Source organism: Phoenix dactylifera, chromosome 9 (genome assembly GCF_051530095.1).
Source record: "Phoenix dactylifera cultivar Ajwa chromosome 9, Ajwa_hap1_PhDact_Kaust_v1.1, whole genome shotgun sequence".
NCBI classification, from domain to species: domain Eukaryota; kingdom Viridiplantae; phylum Streptophyta; class Magnoliopsida; order Arecales; family Arecaceae; genus Phoenix; species Phoenix dactylifera.
This window is the reverse complement of record NC_143198.1, coordinates 24,419,488-24,444,885: the sequence shown is the minus strand read 5'-3', so window position 1 is coordinate 24,444,885 and position 25,398 is coordinate 24,419,488. Positions and strand designations below refer to the sequence as shown.

The 25,398-nt window shown below is 36.4% G+C and overlaps 2 protein-coding genes across 5 annotated transcripts; both read right to left on the bottom strand.

Annotated features, from left to right (window-relative positions):
• Positions 1 to 268: 268 nt before the first annotated feature.
• On the bottom strand, positions 269 to 12,582 carry LOC103717088 (uncharacterized). 3 transcript variants are annotated; one of them, XR_605636.6, is made up of 6 exons: positions 12,224 to 12,582; positions 9,560 to 9,716; positions 6,663 to 6,713; positions 4,277 to 4,369; positions 1,108 to 1,307; positions 269 to 729 (listed from the first exon to the last, which is right to left on the bottom strand). XR_605636.6 is itself a non-coding variant. In XM_008805334.6 (5 exons), exons 1-5 carry the CDS (start codon positions 12,376 to 12,378, stop codon positions 670 to 672), a joined length of 516 nt encoding a protein of 171 aa, XP_008803556.1. In that variant the 5' UTR covers positions 12,379 to 12,578; the 3' UTR covers positions 269 to 669. The 3 variants fall into 3 exon arrangements, 2 of the variants coding, with proteins under 2 accessions (XP_008803556.1, XP_088560637.1); XM_008805334.6 differs by lacking the exon at positions 1,108 to 1,307 and having other exon boundaries at positions 12,224 to 12,578; XM_088704511.2 differs by lacking the exon at positions 1,108 to 1,307 and having other exon boundaries at positions 9,560 to 9,724; positions 12,224 to 12,352.
• Positions 12,583 to 13,658: 1,076 nt separating this feature from the next.
• Positions 13,659 to 25,171, bottom strand: LOC103717096 (glycosyltransferase BC10-like). 2 transcript variants are annotated; one of them, XR_016396494.1, is made up of 11 exons: positions 24,379 to 25,171; positions 24,112 to 24,228; positions 23,919 to 24,019; positions 21,134 to 21,205; positions 20,909 to 20,990; positions 20,714 to 20,794; positions 19,853 to 19,891; positions 17,868 to 17,933; positions 17,499 to 17,645; positions 14,675 to 15,187; positions 13,659 to 14,066 (listed from the first exon to the last, which is right to left on the bottom strand). XR_016396494.1 is itself a non-coding variant. In XM_017845189.5 (10 exons), exons 1-10 carry the CDS (start codon positions 24,640 to 24,642, stop codon positions 15,008 to 15,010), a joined length of 1,149 nt encoding a protein of 382 aa, XP_017700678.4. In that variant the 5' UTR covers positions 24,643 to 25,171; the 3' UTR covers positions 14,282 to 15,007. The 2 variants fall into 2 exon arrangements, 1 of the variants encoding a protein (XP_017700678.4); XM_017845189.5 differs by lacking the exon at positions 13,659 to 14,066 and having other exon boundaries at positions 14,282 to 15,187.
• Between the last annotated feature and the right edge of the window lie 227 nt (positions 25,172 to 25,398).

Sequence of the window (25,398 nt, the reverse complement as noted above, 5' to 3'; positions counted from 1 at the left end):
ACTCCCACAATTTGCTTGTTTCAGACAGGATAATCCAAGATTAGACCTACTGAAATAATGGATTTCATTTTACCAAGATATAGCTCAACAACATCCCTTCTAGCCATGAGTTTAATTCACCGTAGAAAGCTTTACAAGCGTCAGCTTGATATTATAGAACACAAGACATCTCGGAAAAGATAAGTCATCAAGTTATATCCATGCAATCAGAGGTCTAGGTTCATGGAAAAATTATCTATCGACAGCAGACAGAACAGAGGTTTCAGACTATAAACATGACTTCGATGATAGATTTTAATTTAGAATTGACGACATCATTGTCATCTGCCAAAGTAAAGTGTAAGTTTTATTTGCACACAAGCAAGATAGCTTTTGTGGCAGGTGCAACTTTGCATTTAAGCTGAAAGCCAACCAAGGGTTAGCACAAATATTGCACCATCTTTCTCTATTTGGTGGACCAGTGCTTAAATTTTCAAGGAGAATTGAGATTTTTACCATCGTTAACACGAGGGCAAAAGCTAATTTACTGAACAGATTCAGATCAACTAGTATTTATGTCCTACCCAAGCTAATATTAATATCTTGTTGGTGCAAGGATTGTTTTCAGCCATGTAATTGAGCCCCATTTCCATCAGAACCAATTATGGCAGACAAAGGTCAATTTTCTCCTCACCCTGAATATCTCATCAGGTATGATACGATGCAGCCAAGGACAGCACCTGCACAAACCTGCACGAAAAGTTGGGCAGATTAGATACTTCAAATTGTGCTTATATGCTCATGATATTCAGAAGGTTTATAGTAGGCTTAGAGCATAAAGTGTAGTGATTACAATCGCAGCCAAATATGTTTGGTACAAACTAGGTTCAAATACACTGTTCACACTATCAGCAAGTACAATATTCATGCATGTTCTTCGATCCCCAACAAATAATGTAAAAAGAGGTTTTGAGAAAATCTACCTAGAAGAGAAATTAACTACATAAGGTTTGCAATCACATAGACAAAACATACCTTAATTACACAAATATCTTTGTTGAGGTTCACCCATAAATTTCAAACTGTACACAATGAGTGCAAAGAAGGATTATAAAGTTGAAGCATTACCCATGGTGAATTTGCCTGGTTCCTTATTATGCAAGAGGCAAAAGATTTGATTGGCTATTTATAAGTGCTTGTGGTCTATGGCTGCTGCCTTGCACGGCTCAGACATCTCCAAACAAGAAACTATAGCATCTCCATTAGGCACAAATTTGTTCACGGTAAATTTCACCCTGCACGTCTTATTGAGCAGCCTGTCCTGATTTCTATAATCTCATGATAAGAATTTCCAAGATCATCATTGTGGAAGAATAATCTAGAGAAAAATGAATTTACATGAAAGCAAGGGTTTTGTAAGGTTGTAATTCTTAGGAATTCAGGTTAGCTCGCTAGAAGCTTTATGCGCTATTCAATTAGCATTGTAATTTGTAAAGGCATACAGGTTCAGTTTAAAGCAGCATCTTTGTATTGATTATGCTGTCGACTCAAGAACATCAAGGAAAGAATTCAAGGAGAGAGCTCTTGAGGGGAGGTGTTGATGACTTTTTTTATAATTATTTTTTTGTTGTAATGCATCAGTACTCTGCTGTATTTCTTGCCTGTTGGCAATATTTGTATGTTTCATGCAATCAGCCTTTAATTGAGCCATACCTGTTATAATCATAATCAACCACTTATTAAGAGCTATTTATTCTTTTTCTCCCTAATGGCTGGCCTCCTTATATTAATAAACTTTTTGCCACATGGACTGATGACCAGTCCTTGCAACATTCTTTTTCTCCATATATCTCTCATACGTCCCTCTCTTTTTCTTTTCCCTTCTCTTCTTCTCCCTCAAATTGCTCCCCTTGCTCCCATATATTCTTTCTTTTCAAACCTATGGTTGCACAGGTAATACCAATTATAATTAGAATACCTATTCAAGATACATTTACAGTCAATATCGGATTTCTTATTGAATTATGAGCAATTAATGCATTTCCTTCACACCGAAAAACTTAGAATTAGCAAAAAGAATTGATGTCTGCATCGTACGGTTCTTAAGAGATACTGCACAATACAAGAGTTTGTACCTGGAAATCACCCATGCTAGTCAAGATCGTTGTCTATCAGATTGAATTAATGCATAACAAAGCATTATGCACCCAAAATCAAAGTTCATGCATCCATAGTCAAAGAACTGTACCATGCTCGTCCATATATGTCTGCTCTAGTGCATTCTACAACTTGCCCTAGCGCCTGACAAAACACTGTAGTATGATCCGGTACCTTATTATGCTATCCTGTAACAAACACATGAATGGCAGACAATAAATATTATGTTCCTAGTTCTCCCTTCCTTGCCATTTTAGTTCCATGACTGAAGATGGAATAGCTGAATCTAAATGTTGACTCTTAAGGTTTTATGGTGGTGACGATTCCATCTTGTATATCTTTTTGAGTTCTATAATTTTCTTCCTCAAGTACCCTGTTCTAAACTGTTCCAGTAAAATATAACCCTAAAATAGTAAATCCTATCACTCACACTATTCTTTCTTCTTTTCGGTAATCATGGATCAGTTATAATTGCTGTGGGACAGAATATAAGTCAACCTTAAATTTACATCATTCCATCATAAAATCCTGTTCAAGATTTGTACACTAGACTCAATGCGTCCGTAGCTTCAACAGAAGCTCTCTCTTTAGTTCAATATTCTCCAAAATTCCAAGTTATACCAAAGGTTAGAACCTCAATTTTGTTTTCTGTCAAACTTGTGGTGTTTTAGTTTCAACAATCTGGTGCATTCAACCATTTTGCTCCAAATTTCTTTCAATGACAAATACGAAAATATCAAAAAAAAAAATCAAAGATGTTAAGAAAACTTATTACACCACTTTTAAGTATATATGTGATATATAAGACCTTTCTCTTTTATTTGAATGGTTTCAGACTCTCAGTAGTTTTGGGTTGAAATTAGCACTGTACATAAGTTTTCAGTGGCTAATGTATCAAAATATTTTCTCACCATCATTTTAAATACAACATAATACAGAATCTGAAGTCAGGCATTTTTGTATCATATTTTAATTCATATGGCCATTTAACTAAATAATATAAAAATTCAAAATTTGATTACAATTATATATTCTATATAAAAAATATGTTCATTATCATTGAGAAGGTGTCTTATATTCCTTTGTAACTGTCACAAGTTAATAGTGCTGAAGTCCAGATCCCAAGATAAGTCAGTATTGATTGGTTTCCACCAGTTTTGGAGAAATATGAAGTTGGGGTTTTCTGTATCCATATTAGTTGAAACTTGAAACTAATCTGTCTCATTTCAGCTGCACATTGTGACGCTTTATCTTTTAATTTATGTCCTCAAGATCTTCATCATCCTTTGTAGTTCACCTTAGTTATATTATATGTAATAGAACTTACCATGATTCCCAGTAGTAAGTCGTCGGCAAACATGCTCTAAAGCATACCTGGTTGTGAGTTGGCCTAAAATTTCATCGACATGCAAGTGTGTAATAGAGGTAACTTACATGTGGTAAGGAAGCAGCAGTTCTTGATAATGACACAACTATAAGCAAATAAGAAGTTGCATGAGATGTTATGTAATATATACTATTGTTCTTATAATAGGAGGCTTAAGTTTTCCATTTCTAAACAAGAGTTTCAAAATTGGTGATAATTGTATGGGTGTTTCTTTCATGAGATGCAAGTAGTTGGGTGTGACCCCCTGTTAAGAAAAAAAGAAACAACATTTTCAAGATAAAGATTTGAAAGGAATACAAGTGCAAAAAAATTTTATACTCCTGAAGTCTAAGGAGATGTTTATCGAACAAATTAAGATTTTCTTTTTATGAGCAATTTTCATCTTTTATAGAAATTACCCCAATCTTTCTAACACACTCTCTGTACAGCACAAGCAATGAACATGAACCAAGCATGTTCACATGAAGCTATGCAAAAACCAGTGTATTAATGACAAGAATAATGCATAAAAAAGAAATTCTTCCAACTACTAAACAAAAATTAAATATACCAAAATTTACGTTTATTACAATTCAATTGATATTGTCAACATTACTTGTTTACTTCCTGTAATTGCTCTCTCTGACACGGGCATGCATACAGCCCAGCATAAAGCATTCGGAGAAAAATGTACAACAGCAACAATAACACATAGAAAGAAACAGTTCAATGAATCAAATAAAACTGCACAAATAAAATACATCTCTGATGTACCTGAAGTGGGGTGTGTCCAAGAGGTTCACGTAAAGGCCTAACACTAGATAAAGGGTGCTCTGATGGCAGTTCGCATACTATTTGATTCAACAACTGCGACAAAGATCACCAGAATAAATTTTTGAAACAGACTTGTTTTCTAAGCCATCTATTATTTCAGAACATGATCAGACGTGGATCTACAAAATGTTACAGAGAAAGGATCAACTAATAGCAAACACAATCATAAGTTTAAACTAGAATAAATCAATAACACTAGGGCAATCTAGGACTAAAGCTGATGCAGAATGTTACCTTTAATATTCTCTGTTCATAAAATGAAATCAACATACCATGAAGTACATTACAACAAAATACTATAACTTGGAACAAAAACTATATATTGGAATTTCTTTGACATGACACTTCAATTTATTTTCATATGCTTCAAAACATGAGACTAGAGTGCTATATGCATTCACCAGTTCGGTATCAGTGGAATTTGGCTATTAGCAAAGATGCTTCATAACGTATGGAGAGGACACCACCTAAAACTACCATGTGGGCATACTGTTAAAATTTGTTATAAAAATTCTGGAAGTGCAAAGAAACGTTCCCTTTATCCATGACAAAAGCATGGGGAAAGAAAAGGTACATTTGGTTCCAGCAGGGCAACAAAAAATATTATAATACACCACCCAAATGCATACTGTCATAAGTTCATGTATTTAATATGCTTCACTTTGAATGATACATCTATTTAACATTATAAGAGGTAAAATTTTAACTGTTTAATACAAGAGAACAAACAAGAGACAAAGAAACTGCAATTTGCAAATGTTTCAATCTGTTTCCTGTGTTTAAAGGCTTTGGAAACACCCAGCCTAAACCACAGCTTTTCAACTGAAACACTTTGGCTCGGGCTGAATCAATATTAAACCACAGAGTCAAGGCAATTTCTGGTATCTGATCTAATTTCACACAAAATTGACTGATTGGACTCTAGGTTTGTTCATTTCATCCAATTTTGGCCAAAACATTTTAAAACTATTCAACACAAGTCATTCAAAGTAATCATATTTTTCTTTTCATTTAAGTCGGTTGTGATAATTCAGCCTCTGGAGAGCATTTGCCCAAAGGTCAAACTTCGATTTTGTATCTTAATAGCTAGGTGTTCTAAGAAATCTCGGAGAAGGATAGATATTTTCAACCATTTCTCATAATAGAGGTTTAACAAACTAAGATCCCACAGATATTGTTTAAAATCTATGGTATACCTTATGCGAAGATATTTTCAACCGTTTCTTATAATAGAGGTTTCACCATGGTCTGCCGTACCGGTCCGTACCGGCCGATACAGGCCGGTACGTACCGGTCCGGCCTAAGACCGGTACCGGATCAGCGTGGAATCCGGTACCGGTAGTTTATTATTGAAGAACCAGTATGGAACCGGTTCGGACCGGTACGGGACCGGTCCGAGCCGCCACCGGTACGCCGACTGGTACTGGTACGGCGGACCTTGGGTTTCACTATGAAGAAATCCAAACCAGTTCAATGTGGACTTTTAAGACCATTAGTACTGATAATGGAAATTCTACTACAGCTTCTTTAGACAACACTGATGAACCTTACTTGGCTGAATAAAACCAGATTTTTTTTAAAAAAAAAAATTGTTGACAATTGTTCGTGAGTCATCACATATAATTGTTGTAGTTAATAATTTAATGTTAAGTTGTCAAGTCATTCAAGTCAATTATTTAGAACTCAAGCCATATAGTGAATAATCCAGTAGTCATGCGCAAAAACCATCAGTGCAGATATTGTTAATCATCAAAAATTGTTGCTGATGAAAACATTGAACCAGGAGTAGTATCAACACTCACATCCTTCCATGTACATTTTTGTTTACTATATAATACCAACTCTTATAGCATGCCCGTGCATGAGGCATGTCTGACCATCAACGTTTCCCCATGCATCTTTATCCATCCCCCCCCGTTTCCCACCTCATGTTTCTCTGATCTCCTAAAAACCACATAGCTAACTTGTTTGGAGCATGTGGCTTTTAAGCACAAGGCCAAAGGTACAAGTCCTTTCTATAGCATTTATTATTATGTTTTATTTGGATAATTTTTATTGTTAAAAGAAAATATATAATGGCACCCCAGACCCCACTGTTCCTTTAGTACTTATTAATTTATTTTTTAATAAAGAACATGTGCATCGCGCACACCATTCTAGTATGAGTTGAGATTGGCCTAGCAAGTATCAGATGGAAATATGGAGATGCTATATTCCTCACATATTTCTGCATGCTGAGGAAACTACAAAATACCCTCCATATATGTTCACGGCATGTGTTAGCTCTAGTTTGTACTAAGAGTAAAGATCTGTCAACAGAGCTTACCTCAGCTTGCTGGCCAGCATGCAATCTGATTCCAGATGCATCGTACATCACCTGCAGGAAAACATGGATGATTGAGAATGGGAACTAATCAAAGAAAACATGTTTGACTGTAAAAACATCTTCCGCAGTTTTTGCTGTTGCAGAAATTACAGGAACTAACAGGGGAAAAATGTATTGTATAAATAGGAATTGCAAAATCACAAGGATGGATATCCTTTTGAACTTTATACATGGAAAATGATAGATGGCATGTTTTAATGGAGAATCATAGTCACAGACAGAAAAAGAAATGGCAAGGCCAGCTGAGGAAAAAACCTTGCTTGAAAATAAAATTATTGTCTATCAATATAAAATATAAATTTCTAAAATTACACACTTTGCTGCATATAGACACAACAATTGCTCAAGCCACTACATGGGAGAGCTCTATAATTTTTGTTGCCTTCTCTGTACTGTTAAGATGCTTAATATTAAATTTCCAAGCTTCTCTACCATGAATTTACGCTAGCTTTAGAAATTTCTTCTAATTTCTTAATGTTGGGACAAAATGACTGTTGTCAAGAATATATTTCTAGGATTTATCCAACCTGAGTATCATCTCTGATAAACTAAAGTGCATTTTGATGAATCACCATGAAATCAATGATATTAAAAGGTTTCTATCGCAGTGATGTTCAAATTCGGGCAGCCTGTCTAGATCAGGGTCAAGGACTGAACATAGCCATAAGCTTGATATACATTGTTGACCCACTCCTTGACAGCTTAAGCGTTTGGGATCAACGATCACAGCTAAGGTTGCTAGAATCATAGACTCAAATCCCCTCCAAGTTGGTTATTTATTTAATTAACCCAGCTGTCATCTTTACTTAGTAGTTATCTTGACTCATTAATCCTTCCACATACATGTTCCTAGCCACACATGGAAAACACAGGTGAGAAGGTGGGGAGGTGTATGACCCATATTGCTTAACAGCTCATGCTATTGAGGTCAAGTGGTTAGTTAATAACTCGTATCAAATCAGATCACAGATAGTACCACAGCATATGATTATCAATAAGCTAAATGGGGCTTCATCCAGTATAATTGTAAACTATATGCATTACACATTATTTTTTCCATGCCTCAACATATAAATATGTATATAGATGTGATACACTAGGGTATGGGACTAAACATATAAGAAGAGGTAAAAAATACATAAGTCAGCAATCAGAACTACCAGGCTATGTACTAAGTTCAAGAAGGTCAAGTTCCCATCTCCCCCAAAAACAACTCCAACCTTTGTTGCAATCAAATTGAAGTTCCAATTGGTGGCAGCATAACACTGAAATCAAGGATAAATTCAGGACTAGAAGAAGTCAAAACAGGTTTAGGGGGTGATGAAGGCTCCTAATAACAAGGGCTGGATGAAGGGTTTTAAAGTGCTGATTTGATTTCATAATTAGTCTGATATTAATTGGGGGGTAATGCAACAATAATTGTTCATCAGCGAGAGAGAGAGAGAGAGAGAGAGAGAGAGAGAGAGAGAGAGAGAGAGGAGAATAACAAAGGGGGAAAATGAGATGGAGATGGATAAGATTTTTAAAAAGAAAACAGACAAGAGAATATAGAGGTTTGAAAATAGGGCTATTCTCTTACTCCGAGCCATCAAAATCTCATATAATAACGTTGAACCCCATTTAAAGAAAACACTATCAAATGAAAAAAAGAATAACCCAAAAATACCTACACTATCACCGCCCCCTATGATTTACAGGAGAGAACAGGTTAAATGGGGCATGCAGACACCCATCTCAATGACAATAGCCATCTGTGCATCAATAACCTTCTAAAAAGGTAGATGGGGTCTATGGCTACAATCACATTATTTATATGATCCACCTATGGAAATGGAATGGTCTTTGAATGAAAAGTGATGAAGAGAGTTTTGAACAACAGTTATTGAGGTGCGATCAATATGAGGTGGAGGCCATTAAGCCCCTTCATCAATAACATTCTCAAATCTCACGTTTTTGGGCTTTGCAACTGTAACTAGTTTAAAACCACTGAAGCATTTCAGAGCCAAAAATAGCTCAAGAAAAGACTTGCAGTACCCTAGACTTAACCATTGGATCCAAAACTGAGCTAAAATTCACCAAAATCCATAAGGCAAATAATGTGCAAATTTCTAGTGCCACTGTTACAGATGGCATCATAACTTTGGTTCCTATGGGTATCTTTCTGTACCTTTATCACTTGTTTTGTCCGCTAAGGCTTCTCACATGCACATCCTGGTCCTTCAAAATGAAAGACTTTCAAGGCAATATTTGGAGGAAAATCATATGGCATTAAAGTGGGGATAGATTGCTACCAAACATGCTCACTTATTCCATTGACAAAGTGTATATGTGTCATTATACATTTGCAAAGCCTTAAGTATGTAAACTAAAAATAGCAAGAGATTTCCAAATATGAGAACAAACTAACTGCCAATCCTATTTATTTTATTTATTATTTTCTCTTTATATCGACCAAATTTCTTAAACATTTTTCCTCATCATACAACATTTAAGCCTTGCAAGGCAATTGTTGTGAGCCAATTTTTGAGACATCGAAGTGAGTATAAATTGCTAAACAAGCATCCTAGCTTTTTCTTCCACTAAAAATATATGTAACTAAATCCCCATTTTGCAGAATTCTAGGTTTATTGAACATATAATGGTTAAATATACTACAAAAGAATGTAAACATTTGATTGAAGTTCAAAAATTAATTGAAAGCTAGTTTAGTATGACTGCATAAATGTATTGATTGGTGTACATTAAAATTTATAAAATTATTCAACAAGATGGAAAAAGAAACTACTATCAACCATGCCCAGTAGAAAAAGAAACGGCCATGGTTATAAAGTACATACAATAGATGCCAAAATCACAGCAAGAGCAAATGAAGAACTGCCAGTTCCTTCTTGTAGACCTATAGCCACAGCAAGAGCTGCCACAGTTGCTGAATGTGATGAAGGCATTCCACCTGATTCAAGCAACCTCTTAGAATCCCATCTCTTCTCCTTAAACCTGTATGTCTAGGATGAAAATACCAAAGACTTATAAATAAACATTTAGACTTTCAGCTCGAAGAAATCCAAGCAACAAAAAATTACAAAACAACATACATTTACTAGGTAAAATCATCTACAAGAATCATAACAGAGACTTTCCAAATTTAACTGTTACCTGAAGAACAATAATGTAAAATATAAAAGATAAATTATGGCAAAGTACTACCAAATATTTTTAAAAAAGTGCTCCATGAAAAAGATAGATAAGAAGATGGCTAATGATGACAAGGCAAAACGGAAACATGAGAAGTTAAATTATCATCTAATCAGCTATAAAATACTTAAAGAACACAGATTATAGCGAATTATGCTATCAAACAATTCAGAATATTCTCTCTCCTAAAATGTGTAACGGATCAGGATGAATAGAATATTTTGGGAATTGCACACCTAGAAGTATTCACTCAAGTCATTGAATATGATACCCCAGTTGTTGCATATGACATACATGCATGCACATTGTTTGCGCAGATATAATATTGGAACATGGAGCTCTGGAAAAGGTTGCCACACATTTGAGATAGAGTGTATCAAAGTAACTACTAGGAATGAGACAATGGCTAAAGCACTGCCTTAAAGAATCACAACCTTCTACGAGCATAACTAGCCAAATTCTCTCAGTATACAATAACCCTCCTCCATTAAGTGGTGCGGCACTAACCCTGAGGATTCAAAACTTGCTTGGAGACCTTTACAAGCCTAGAGAGAAGTAGTCAAGAGAAGAGAAAGAAAATGCATTGAAAATGTTAAACTGTTATGATTCATGTGCCCCATTTTCCTAGCCAAAACACCTTGGAGATGACTAAGAGTTCATGTAACCACCCTAATGGCTAGTAGCATAAGTTGGGTTGTAGGAGGTAACAATAGCCCAATCAAGGTTAGTAATAATACTTGAAGATGTGAAAATCATAGAAGAAAATTTGGATTCAAAATCTTAATAATCGGAAATAAGCATTCCTAAAATGAACTAAATCTCGTTGCAAGGCATTTGAGAGGTCAATTCAAATTTAAAATTGAAAAACCAACAACATGAACAACATATGAAGAGCCCAAACCCAATTAAGGCTGCAAATGAGTCGAGTTGACCTGTGACCCGATCCGACCCGTTTTGGAGGACCCGTGGGGCCGGGCCGGGCCAGGCTGGGTCTGGGTTTATTGAATTCAGACCCGATCCGACCCATTTGAAATTTGGATAATTTTGAGTTTTCAATCCTACGATCCGACCCAACCCGTGCAAACACAAGTTCTGAAGCCATGGATAGATTGACCCGAACCGGATCCAACTTGGACCCGAACCAGACCTAAACTGGATCCGAACCGGGCCCGAATTTTTGGGTTAGGTCCGAATTATACATGGACCCGACCCGACCTGACCCGTTGGGTCAAAAATTGTAACAGTGGACCCGACCGATCTTTGATCGGGTTGGATTTGGATCCAAAATTAGGATCGAACAAGAAACCGGATTGGGTTGGGGTCACTCATGACCCAAGTCGACCCATTTGCACCCCTAAAACCAATAGTCCAAATGCATGAAAGTCGTATAGCTTATATAGAGAAAAGCAAATGTGTTTTCCAACTTGAACCTTCGAACAATGTATAAGCATTCCTGTGGCATAATTCGTTACAATAATCATTTACAAAAGGGAGCACTCACCCATGATAATAACTTCTACACTTTTTGACCTTTGAAATGATTTCTCTTATGAAATATCCACTATAAAAAAAGTTCTATGATGTCATGGTGGCAACAAGGAGGGAAGCTCTAAAGTGAATGGATACTCATGACGTAAAATGTAACACAAATGAGCGAAACTGTGGCCCATGGGATGCTCTTTAAATAGAGTTTCAATAAGGAGAGATGCATGTCTCATCTACAGTCACGTAAAGAGTACTTCCAGCAGATCTTGACTACTCAACTAAATGCACAGGTCGAGTCAACTAATTTTCTGATGGCTATAAAAGGATACTTAGTCCAGGAATGCTCCCTCTGTTGAGATCATTAACTTAGCTAATAATGCTTTTAAGACCACAGGCACAAGGAGATGGGACAGTGAAACGAATGGTAACAACTCTCAAGGTTTAATGGCCCAAGAAAAGTCGAATGAAAGAAATGTCTCGATATTCGCACGTTAAGAGGCAAATTATCAACATTAAGGGGCCATGAAAACAAGTCTCAAAGGTTCTTTCACCCAAGAAAACTATAAACAAACCCATGTATAGCACCGGTTATTGTCACTGAGAGGGACGGACCAACAGCCCGTGGACAAGGTTCCATACATTGGCAACCAACCTAGCTGAATGAATCACCTGAAGATCAAAATGGGTAGGTTCGAATCATCACAACGAACTGAATTTAATTTTTATCCAGATGGAGAATGAGAATGCAACAGATCGTATGAATTAAGGAGATGAAAGAAAGAAAGAGTGGGGGAGGGGGGAGCAAAAGAGAGTGGGGGACCCACCAGGTGGTGAAAAGCTTGAGAAATTGGGCGAAGGAGAAGGCGAGGAAGGCGGAGACGAGGGAGGGATTGGCGGCCAGGGACGAGGGAGGAGAGGGCGCCGCCATCGACTTCATCGACGACGAAGTCACATCCGCCGCGGTCAATATCTCGTTCATCTTTCCTTTCTTCTTCTTTTTTCCCCTCCTACCACGACGATGATGATTCTGCAGGGCTGGCGGGCGGTGTGAGACCAATCGGCGTCAGAGACGCTGCTGCCTACCGAACCCTCACCTGGGCTTTTATTGGCTTGCTGCTCTTCTCGAAGGAGGACAGCAAGAAGCTGTTTTCGGCTTTTCGCCGAAATTGGATCTAGCAGCCGCAGCAGTAATAATAATAAAGATTAAAATATTAATTAAAATAATTAATTGAAAAAGATATAATATAATTAAAAAATAAAATAAATAATAAATAAATAAAATATGATATGATCGAATTTATACTTTCAGCTTAAGATTTTTAATTAGATATAGATTTGATTAGTCGAATAATTTGATTGGATGAGTCAGGTTAAGATTGGATTACTAATTTAGTAGGCTTTAGTTTTCCTAACTTGATCTTAGCTAAGTTGCATCCCGGTATGCAGCCCGTTTATTTACATGCAAATGACCCGGCCAATTTTGGACCAAATGTAGCTTTTTTAACATCGAATGGCTCTCAAGCAATTTAGTCTAATAATTAATCTCTTTTTTTATGGGATGAAATAATAATAAAAATTATATTACTATATCTTTCAAAAAAAATATGATCCTAAACAAAATGGAACGAAGAAACAAAATTCGTAAAATGGTTCCAACTAATTTAGAATTAAGACTTAATTAAATTGAGTTACTCCATTTTCAGTTATTTCTAATCAACTTAATCTATGTGCAAGTCATATTTCTAAGGAATCAATCCAAATATAATTTATATTCTAAAAAAAAAAGGGCTTTCTTTACAGACAACTTAAATCTTGCTTGGGCCACTTGAACAATCGATGACCATACATGTGTTCGGATTTAAAATTTTGACGGGATTGGATTTAAGTTTAGTTAGTTAAGTTAACTGATGGGTCCAAACAAATTACGTTATATATATTGTTAGTTGGATTGAATTTGATTGGTCCACGCTTGGATAAGAAAAATAAAGAACTAGTGCTGGATTGATAACTAGGCATAAAAGAACCGGTCAAATTATGATAAAATAAATTATATTTTATAGCATAGTATTATAGAAATATTATATTCACTATATTTTTCAAAAAATTATATTACTTGTTTCCAAAGAGGACGAGTGTACTACAACATCATGTTGCCACATGAATTTTAGCATCAAACAGCCATTGTTTTGTAGGTTGGCAAATGTAGGCAGCGTAACAAAAAATAATGATTCCTATAATTGCAGTTATAGACAAATCAAACAGTAAAAAATTGCTGCGATTTTACTTGCAACTGCAAGTCCATTGTAGGCAAATGAAGTCACAACTAAACAAACCGAAAATGGAGTACAACTTCAATTACAAGGGATTCCTCAAAAAAAAAAAAAACCCTTTAATTAAAAGGGAAAAGCTTACTTCACATCCAACCCCACGCTCCCAACCTCCTGCCAAATCAAGAGCCACCCCAACGCAAAGGGGAAAAGGCAAAAGAAAAGGAAAAAGAGACCGGTATGATAAAAAGGCCATTATAACCATAGTTTTAGCCCTTTTTGAGTTTCTCTGAAAATAAAAGGTTGCCTTCTTTTGGTTGGACCTTTCTGGGCTTCCTTCCTCCCGTTAAGAACTTGATAAACAAAAGATTTCTATTAGGGAAATATCCCTAGTCATGACCTGGTCATTAAAACAGATCCTTAAGTGCAGACGCATTTCATTTATGGTCAATATATATATATGGCGACATATATCTAAATACATATATAAATATATATATATATATATATATATATATATATATATATAGACACACACATATAAATACATATATACATATAAATACATATATACATATATATACATATACACATACACACATACACAATTGGAAATTTGCAAAATAATGATAAAATACGAATAATTGTCTCAATATATAGACTAAAGATCCATTAGGACGAACAACCAAGTCTGAGTCTTGTCTGGCGCAGCTGCCTCATCAGGACGGTCCCATTTCAGATACTGAGAGAGATCAGCATGGTTAAGAGCAGTTATTCTTTTGAAGTCAAAGACTTCTGGCCAATCAATCAGTTTGCGCCCATTTTACCCCTAGACATTTACCCATTGTTCTAAAAACAAGCAGATGTCAGGACAATAAGTAACAGAAATGTGATGTTAATGAAGCTTTTCACCTTGAACTATAAAAAACTAACTTAACATAAAAAAATTAGTTAACGGCAGTAATGAACTCATACAACAGTAAACAGTTTGGTAGGTGGCAGCTTTACCACTCTTGCCATGTTTGGTATTAACGTTGTATACTGCATAGTCCTGCATCATCTTGTCCAAGAACAGCTCTGATAGATAAATAATTGTTTCAGATTTTGTACCCAATTGGTCGGACTGCATGTTTCTTGTTAATATCCTCAGGCTGTATGGTGGGATGTGTTCGCACTTGGATGGTTGTAGACTATTTGGAGATTGTAGAAGCCAAAACTATTTTGCCGCTGCAATGTCAGTGTAATGTGACTGTAAGTATGTAAAGGCCGAGATGGCGTGGCTAGGCGAGCACCAGGCTACTTTCCGTATAGAATTATTATATGAGAGGAGAGCTATTATGATCACGATGAACTAAATAACAAAGCAGAAGTGTCAAAAGGCCCAACTAATCCCTCATTCAGAAGGCGTATGGCAGCACCCCGGGAGAATTTCCTTGCAAACAAGAAGCAGGGAACAAATGCAACATTGCATTGGCACCACTCTGTTCGGTATTCTGTCTCGTAGTATACATGGTTGATATTCTGCAAAATTATGAAGCAATGAATAACCGGAGAATGATCCTCCAAATCTTAATCACAGGAAACCATAGATATGCATGAAGAGAGTATGATGATACAATCTGAACAAGTGTGGTGAAAGATGATAAAAGAGTATGAGGAGGCAGTCAGAAAAATTGTCATGGAGAAAAGAATTTATTTTAGCATGCATTTCAACAATTCCCACATTATTTCAACTATGAAGTCAAGAAAACAAAAAACAAAAAAAGCATAAGAAGCACAGACACTTTAAACTACATGCCACATACATATCTAATACATATTGGATACAAATCCTTGATCAATTAACCTCCCAATCAATTTCATCCATGGTCAGCAGGAGCTAAAAGCACCCTCATCAATGACCACAGTGACCTCTGAAATATTTGTGCCGCTCCTTGCATCCATTGCAGCTTCCCTTAAACTTTATTAGTCTTTTCTCTACAGAAATTGCATCAATTTCCTTTGGAGTTAAAAGTACTTAGTTGAAGGAGGCAAATCCAGTGAATTCCTAGTACCATCCCGCTCCCTGTTTGAACTACTGCCCCGTGGAAAGTTTAACACACAAAAATCGTTGCTGTGTGAGGCATAAAGGTGGAAAAAATATATGAAGGATGAGGAGCGGGCTTGATTGCCTACTTCTTCACTACATTGACAAGGAGTGTGAGAGTGCATGTTGGAATCAGCATGTTCAAGGAAACCAAATTAGGAAGATGCCTCTTAACTTTTCCTAAAAACCCACACTGTTTGGACTCTTAAGATTATGACCATTTCAAACATCATATGTAATATGTTTCAGGGAAGCTGTCATAGGAAATTAGAGTATGAGGGTTTAGAAGAAGCATACTAACAATGAATTGGGGAAGATACTAGAAGAAAGAAACCATGGTATTTTCAAGCAAAGTCTTGATGTGGAGAGGGGATGCATACTGTTCTCTGCAAATGTTTCTATTTCAGTGAAGAGATTTGTTCATGGAGAACTGAACCTAGTTTTTATATATTTTTGTTAAGGAAAGTTTTTCCCCTTATTTTCTTTATTATGATTTCTTTCATTTGATCTACTTTAGCTCATTGTCTTGTCAAGGATTGTAAGTCAGTTTTCTTTCTAATTTAATAAATTTTGAAACTTTAAAATGCAAGAAAAAGATATATCAAGGTGGGTTTTCTTTTCAACTTCATACAAAGTTTGCGATCTTCTTGCAATTTGGCCCAGTCCTTGCATTTTCCCACTTATTACTCTCTTACCCATCAAGAGAGATCATGGAGAGTCGCTCCCACATAGCCAGAAGAGAGATTTCCCTTCTCGTGAACCAGTCTTCAAAGATCAATGCAAATCCACATGCCAAAGTTCCATTGGCCAGAACTCCGGTACTATGTCACAGACATCAGTCAAATTGAGAAGAGGTTATGAATTCTCAAGCTTTAAACAATCATACTTAGATTCATTAAGCCAACATGATATAAATAAGGTTAGGCTGCCAATCTAAGGCATGAGGTTTGACATGAACAACAAAAAAGACACTGCCTGTCATAACATATGATACATCAGAAATACATTCTTAAGACCTCTATTAATATGAGTGAAGTCCATACCTGCAATTTTGCATTTAAAGAATATTACATTCCAGAACCCCATATTTCATCAGTTCTCACAGGAAGTTAAGAAGTATGAGTTCAAAGAAGGGAACTACTAAATCAGCATATATACTTGCAACATAACATAGCAGCAATATCTTATATGTGATGCCAGCTATGTCTCAAACGGAGACATAATGGTTATAGAAAGTCATAACATAATATTATGATCATGGCTAAACTCTTTGCTGACCGGTAACAATTGTAAACCATAAAATACAAGCAAACCAGCAGCCCATAAAATACAAGCAAACCAGCAGCCCTTGTCTATCTGCTTTTATCTCTATGAGAATGACTTTTGATACAAGAAATTTTGCACGTCATTTTGTGTAGTAGTTCATGCTCCAGCAAATGCATCATGAAAACAAAACTACAAACATAGCAGCAATATTTACAAATATGCAATTGTACGAATTTCCTAACATATTCATAAATTAGTACATATGACATTAATGCAAGCATGCTAGAACATATATTGCAAACTATGAAGATTTATGGCTGAGGAAGTGCATCAACATTACTTAGAAAGAATATAAATTATCCTAAAATTTACGAACTAATGAAAAAGGATACTGATACAGTTATGCTAAAACATCTATACAGTAGCTATAAAGATGATTATATCATAAGCAATTCAAAAGCCATGGAAAAGGGCATTTACCCTTATTTCATTTATGTGCTGAGGGCTCGCATCAACATATTCAAATGTCATAGGATGCCAACTTTGTCTTGTCTTATCATTTGAAGATTGGTTCCACAAAGTATAAGTTAAAGTTCTTCGCTCTAGTTCATCTTCAAGATCACTCATCTAGGAAAAAAATAAAAAAAATACTGAATGAAAAAAAACAAAAGAAAGAATCTTTGAAGTTAACATGTATAGTTGTGCTTGTTATGCACCATAGAACATCTCATCTCCAGTATCAGTGATTAGAAATTATAATCGTGAGGTGTAAACACAAAATGCCAATGCAATTAATGAAATCAAGGATTAGATGCCTAAATAAATGAAAAATGAAATATAAAATCTTACAGATAATAGTGTCTGCACATAGTGTTCATCTGGAATACAATCATGTTGCTTCTGGACAACTGCTTTCTGCACATTAAAAAAAAAAGATTATCATAGATAAATCAAAACGAGTGAAACAATTGGTCCCTTGAGAAACTAGAAGTCTAATACAGAAAAATAGATTTCAATCCGTAAAACAAACAAGGAACAGGATTAAGCCATATCTCATAGTGTGAGTACTAAAATTCAAGAAAGAAAATTATAAACTAGGCAAGATAAAATTTTCCGACCAATATTAACTTTTATCAGCAAATATGATCTCTGACACCATTGGGCATAACTTCCAACTAAAGCCTCATTATGATGCAAAGAACTTGACAATCTTCTTGGAGAATGCTTTTAGGTTTGCCAAGTTGCACTCACATAAATTTCTTCTGAAACAAAAATTTATGAAAGAAAATCATGAAAAAGGAAAATAAACATTTTATTAGCAAGAATGATCTCCGATAAACTTTTAATTAGCAAGTATGATCTCCGAGAATAGATAGAATCTTCAATGAGTGGAAAGGACTCCCAGACTTGCTCCGCAGTATGAGCCTCATACAGAGCCGCTGACAAACTTGTTATTTCCATTCTATCTCCCTTCCCACTTACCGTATAATAACCACTGAACCTTACTGGGCTAACTTCCCCTTCTAACTGTTAATAGTTGTAGGAATGGTACTAGGTGAAAGCTTGCATGCAGGAAGGCGAGCAAGCCGGTACAGATACCTCCAGTTTCAGAGCTACTACGGCCAATACTGCTGCGTGATAGTGATACCCCTGCTGAGCATGATTCTCTCCTGCGCACCATTGAGCATAGGTGCATCACCAGAAAGCCAAACTGTGGCTTCTCATGATGTCCAGTCTCTTAAGCATCACTTTGGCTCATCTAGCAATGCTGGCCACTTATTTTACAGTCATTGTCATACTTCATTACTAAACTACCTCTTTGACACTCCCCCTTCCAGACCAGTTTAATTCTTATAAAAGCTTTCTTAACCTAGCCTTGCTTCTACCATGAAATACCCTAACTAGACAATTTTTGAATCAGACCGATTGAAGCAAATATTCTTTTTTCTAGTAATTTGAGGAAAAATGTCATGTCTACTAGTATGTAAATTCAACAAGTAAATCTACATGCAAATAGAATAATTTTCCTGCTGCAAGAAGTATGCTAAGGGTGTGCATTGATGAACTAGGAAACCATGATATTTAGTGAATTTACATGGTTTCTTAAATTCCAAGATCTGGATTTATACATCTAGGTTTTAGTGTGTAGTTGAAACTCGTAAAATGTATGAAATCATGGGATTGGAAATTTCTAGTCTGAGTAGAATTTTCCAGTTTCATATTCCTCCCTTCCTATCACCTTAGTAGTTTATTCTATACTTTGCTCGATACAAGCCAAACATCTGATCAAAAGAAAACCCTCAAATATCAAAACTTAGACATTTTGAATTAAGAAAAAAGACAAAATCATGACTTTGAAACACAAAAACTCAAAATTCAGCTTAAGTCATATGGCAATTTAGGATCTAAACTGTTGGATAAATTTACAAAACTAGAATTCAGAACCAAGCAAAGTGATCATTATACTTGGACACAAGAAAATCATACTTCCATCATCACCTTGTTCAGGAATCTTATGTCTGATCAGCACTTACCACATCATCAAGAAAATACATCTTGCACTTTTGATTCTTATTTAATTTTGCAATATGCAACAGACAAATACATTATGCACAAAATACTAAATGTTCCTCATAATAAAATTAGAAAAATGTCAAATATACTAAAACCAGAAGGAATTTCATAGCCATCTATAATCTACAATGAAAACCAAAAAAAAAAAAATGTTAATGGAATACCGTATATCTACAGCTAAGAACCACCAAGAACAATAACTGTATCTTATGAGCCCCTTCTGAGGCAACTACAACAATCAACAAAAATAGGTAACTCACAATATTTTGCTTTCTCCCAGGGTCTAGTGCTGATCGTCGCTGCAAGAAGCAAAGAAGGAAAGATCTTTTAGATAATTATAATCAAGCTTACAGTCATACCAAAGCATTACATGCCAAATGTTTTTAGTTGAAAAAGTTTGGAAAGCGTGAACGGTGTCAGTTTGGAATAACATTGAAAAAAGGAGTAGACTAGATTTAGTCTATGGAAGGGTGTTCTCTCTTGATATCCAGAACTAAAAAATAAAAAAGAGTTCTGGGTTCTTTCTTCTCTGTTGAATATTCCCTGTGGCGAGCAAAGCCATCATAGATGACCTCTATAAATCAGGGTGGGGTTGAGTCTCCACGGCAATCAATGCAAATCCTCTAGGTAGCTGATTTTTCTTTTTAACCCATCAAATTACTGTCTAGCAACAGAGATATAAGTTCAACCTTGCAATTTTGGTAAGCAATTTTATTGTTATTTTAGTTTCAATTGGTTTGGGGCTTGATTGATATACTTCAAGTTGAATTATAATTGTTCAGTCATTAATATGTTGGTTGAATTCCCTGTTTGAGAGGGAAATACGAAAATCCAGAATTTTTGTTGCCTCAGTGTTATTTGAGAATCAAATTTAAGATTGTTTTGCATCTGATACGCATGTGACATATATGATAATGAGGTATCTTATACGCCTTTGGAAGAGAAAAGGAGTCTGCAAATGAGGCTGCAGATGTGTATAAAAATCTTATCAATGTTCTTTCACATATATAACAAATGAAACAGAATTGTGGAAACTGAATTCATCGTCAAATTTCTAAAGGACAACGATTCAACATCACACATAGAAGAACTATCTTTGTTTATTAAACATACTGCCTTACCCTGCAATATCTCTTGAATGCTGGAAAGATAGCATTGTCAGCAATGACAACCTCGGCATGTTTTCTAACTAAGGTTATCCACTGAAATCCAAGTGTTGATGCGATCAGAAACACACTTTTAACAGTTGGAATATAAGACCTCAATAATATTTGACTGTACATCTTATTAAACAAAAAAAGAAAAAATTGAAAAACCTGGGATCCTTTTCTCCATTTGTCTTTGGGAATGGCAGGAGACATCTTAGGATTGTAGCGTTTTTCCTTCTTGTCAAGAAAGCTAGAACAAGGAAAGCAATACAGCATAAAGGATTTTATAAATCCAGGTACAATCTCCTTTTTTCATTTGTTAAAAGCTTGCTGAATCATAACAAATGAACTTGATTATGATAAAAACTATACTCAACCTTTGTCATTACCTACCTGTCCACAAAACTTTTTGAAGACGACATCAAGTAGCCATATATGTAGCTGAAGTTGTAAAGAGGAACACAACTGCAATAAAGAATATCATAATCAAAAGTCTGAATCTGCTACAAAACTTCAAGGTATTCAAGTTTAATAATGCTAAAACATAGTTTAAATTGGTTAAAAGGTTGGGCAACAAAAGGGAAAAATAACATACTAATAGGATGGTTATGACTTTGGCCTCTAAAATATATGAAAATAATTGAATTATTTCTGGAATGATTAACTTCACGTAATCTGAAATTAATTAGTTAAGAAAAATGGCATTAACCAATCCAAAATGATTCATCAGAAAGACGAGGGAAACAAGGAGGCAAACATAATATCTGCAGCACCCAGATACTTAAACTTCTGTTTCCCCTATTCCTACTTGATGAGCTGATCCCAACTTGGCAAAGGACTTTCTTTGTTATTATATCTATATGATGGTTTACAGAATCTAAGGAGGGCAGGAGCAAATGCAACTGATTTGCAAGTCAATTTTCTACAGAAACAGACTCAACCATCGCAAGCTCCATCAGAGTCAAAGATCTTTTGTGATTAGGGAAACAAATCATTGTATAATATCTCTGATTTAAATTTCACAACACACATCAATGTTCTTAAAAGAGGCCACAGTGTGCAAGCATACTTGCATACTTTGTGAAAGGTCTGCGTTCAAATATAATCAGGACTGCAATATGGCCCACCAAGATTTAGTCAGTTGCCTTTAAACTTTAACCAATTAGAATGGTGTGTCCATTTTAGAGACGAAATTGTCAAAGTCTAACATTGTGAGGGGCCTCTCTAGTTGGACACTGGAATGGACTGAAAAACATCTTGGTTTTCGGTAAAACCAAAGATCAAACCACTAAAATGTAAGAAGGTTTGCAAAAAGTTTATGCCTCCTTTAATTCTCTTGCAACTAGAAAACTTTGCACTTTAAAATCCTCTCAAAACTAGCAAAACTTTGAGTTTAATCTCGCAAAATGCTTCTTAAAAGGTCAAATGATCATTGGTGAGCAAACTCAACCTAAAAAAATAGACGGACATAGCATGTAACTTGGACTTTTAGCCTTGTACAGATCAATTTTAGGCTTTTAGCTCAAATAACTCAGCTTAGGAGAAGCTGTAGAAACTGGCTGAAACGGATTATCTTTTCGGAAAGTAACCAAGCAAAATTACAAAATTTATAGGCTTCAGCCAAAACTTCAAAACTTGTCTAAAACAACGAAGGACACCATAAAAGCAATGGATCAACATATTACTTTAAAAGAAAAAAAAATTACAGAGATTGTGATAGAGCTGATGCTTGGTGATATGACATTCCACCTAGAATCACCAAAGAAATGGCACTTAAGATTCCTTAGGGGATATATAGAAATGTCTCCTACGTTATCCAAGATATGTGGAAGTATTGACATAATTTTACCAGACTTCATCAACAAATTAAGGCCCCATCTATCATAAATGTGAACTGAGTTGAGAAACCAGAGAAATAACATTTTGGTAAATCAAAAAAAAGAAAAGAAAAAAGAAACATCATTTCAGTATTCTACCACCAAAAATCGAGAGAGAAAAGAGATGCAGATCTTTAACAAAAGAGTCAAATAGAAACTAACAAGACCATTGACAAAACAACCTTACTTTCAACAAAAGGGCAACATGTTGATTGCAAACTACATGTTTCTAGGATAAGTTGTGGATTAAATAGTATGCTTAATGCAAAAAAGAAAATTAAAAAGGAAATAAGGAGGGCAACTATGTAGCATCCCTGCAGATTTTGATGGTCTAATCCCTCTTATTAGCACTTGAATGGTGTGTATCTGCGTATGAGTCTGCATACATGCCAAGTTATCCCTTGGCTTACCAGATAGTGTGCAACTCTCACAACGTGAATCACTGATTATAAGTTCACAAAGTCTAAAAGAGAACTTAGCCCATCGTACAACCATACAACAACCACAACATTCTTCCAAAGTTAGATAACAAAAGGGGCTTGCAGTTGTCCCATGCAGGTTCTACCTTACCTTCAAAGGAAGGACCTTTTGTTTTCATCTTACCACGTACAGGGATATCAAATGGTAGAACAAAAATCGAAAACCAAGTTGTTGAATTAGGGGTCGAAAAACATCAACAAAATAAAATTAAGCTTCTGTACTCCACTAAAGCATTGATGTTGAAGCTAAGCACAGAAGGTTGGAAATATAGGTGACAACTAATTCACAAAACTTGAAAGAGTAGTAATAGGAGTTGCCCTAAATCAACAGCTGAGGTTGAATAGCTGAATTGCACATTTTATCTAATTGCTTGGGAAAAAAAAGGATGATGTTAGAAATAGCACTATGGCAGCTATGATTTGCCAATTGCCTTTCTAGACTCATGAATCAGTTACCAGCTCAAATATAATTCAAGCACCTGTGCATTACTAATCTAAGCAAATGGCATCTGTGTGTTTGATATGAAGATGCAATAGCTAGACAATTAGTATAATAAACCTTTTTTTCCCTTTTTTGGTGAATATAGATTCTATAATTCAAACAAGAAACAAGACTAATCATATGGAAGACGATGCCCCATGCTAAATGCTTGCGGAAGGCCGAAGTTCACACAGAAGTTTTGATTTTAGCATTGGGACTGACTGAAGAAAATGAACATATTATTTCAGGCTGCAACAAAGAAATAAAAACTTGAATTTTTCACATAACATCCTAAGCAATTATAGCGCCAGCTTACCAAGGGATGGTGGAACACAAGGTACCTGTCAGAGATTAAAATAAAGCGTTGGTTCGCAGGATCCTCAAGTGCAGCTGCAAGCACCAAGCGCTCCGCGTCAACCATACTCGACTCTCCCCATGCCACCTGCACCATACCACAAACACGCCCTTCTTGTTAAAGAACAAAAATAGGAGGAAGATACCTCATTAAGAAAAGAGGAGGAGGAGGAGGGAGACCTTGACGCTCCCCCTGAGCTGACGGCCATAAAAGAAGGGGGAACTCGTGGTCGACTCATCGAAGACGATACCCGGCTCGGAATGTATGTAAATCGAGTAGTTGCGCTCCTCGGCATTCTGCAGAACACCAGCCAACCATCCATTTGAAACCCCAGAAGAAGAAGGAGGAGGAGGAAAAAAAAAACAGAGGGGACCGATGATTATATAGTCAATGTAATACGTATAATATGCACAATATTATACACATTATCTATATTGAGACTATACCTCGAAGAAGGCGTGCCAGAGGAAATCGAGAGGGAGATTGAAGCGAGCAAGGAAGAGGAAGGCGATCTTGGGAGTCCCTTGGACGGAGGAGGACCGTCCAAAGGAAGAGAAGGCGGAGGCAGAGGATTCGGATTGGGAGTTGATGCGAAGGAGGGCAAGGACGCAGACAAGGACGGAGAGGGAGAGAACCAGCTGCAGACCCAACCAGAAGTGCTGCCGGATCGACGGCGACGACGACGGCGGCAGCCTCTTCTTCATCGTCATCTTCACCGTCACGGCAAGGGAGGAAGAAAGAACCAAGGAGGAAGAGCAGAGGAGACGCTACAACGCCATCTGATTGCTTTGGTCATCATCGTTCCCGGACGTCATGTCTCTCTTTCCTCCCCTTTCTCACCACCTGCTCCCCGTTGCCTACTTGCCTCGCCTTGCCGCCAAACTGAACCCTTTCCTCTCTCTTTTAATTCTTATACTTTCTCTCTTGTTATCGTCGGGTGATTTAAACTGGGTGGGTCAGCGGGGGAGCGGTCTGGCTCTCTTCTCGTGCTTTCCATCTGAAGTTTTAAAAAGCGACTCCCAAGACTTCCCCCCTTAACATTACTGCTTCCTCTATGCTGTCATCCTTCTTTCATTCGTTTGTTTTTCCCGTGTCTCTCTCGCGCATTCCACGCCGCTTCCGCAGCTCCGGATTACTCGGCAGCAAATATTTATCTCGGTTAAAAAATTTAGTAACTCTACAAGCTGATAACGGCATCTTTGTTTTTTTTTTTTTTTGCCAAAAAAAAAAAAAAAAGAGAGGGGGAGGAAGGGACGAGCCCATCCCCGCACAGCAGTCTCCACCCCACCCGAAAAATATTCGATACAGGCAAAAATGACCATATGTTGGACATCCCGGCCAGTTTTACTCATACCCTTTCTATCCGTAGGCCCGGCTTGGATACCTCTCGGAGCTCTGGCACGAATACTGAGTACATCACACCTGGCACTACTAAGGCTACTAGCGGACCAGACGCCCATGCGTTT

Coding starts and splice junctions, on each gene's coding strand:
- LOC103717088 (XM_008805334.6), bottom strand. CDS start 12,378: ATGAACGAGATATTGACCGCGGCGGATGTGACTTCGTCGTCGATGAAG. Junction 6,714..9,559: donor CTGTGATTTTGGCATCTATT/GTATGTACTTTA, acceptor GTTTTCCTGCAG/GTGATGTACGATGCATCTGG. Junction 4,370..6,662: donor ATGCTGGCCAGCAAGCTGAG/GTAAGCTCTGTT, acceptor TCTTTGTCGCAG/TTGTTGAATCAAATAGTATG.
- LOC103717096 (XM_017845189.5), bottom strand. CDS start 24,642: ATGACGATGAAGAAGAGGCTGCCGCCGTCGTCGTCGCCGTCGATCCGG. Junction 24,229..24,378: donor TCTGGCACGCCTTCTTCGAG/GTATAGTCTCAA, acceptor GGTGTTCTGCAG/AATGCCGAGGAGCGCAACTA. Junction 15,188..17,498: donor AGCACATAAATGAAATAAGG/GTAAATGCCCTT, acceptor ATAATTTTGCAG/AATATCAACCATGTATACTA.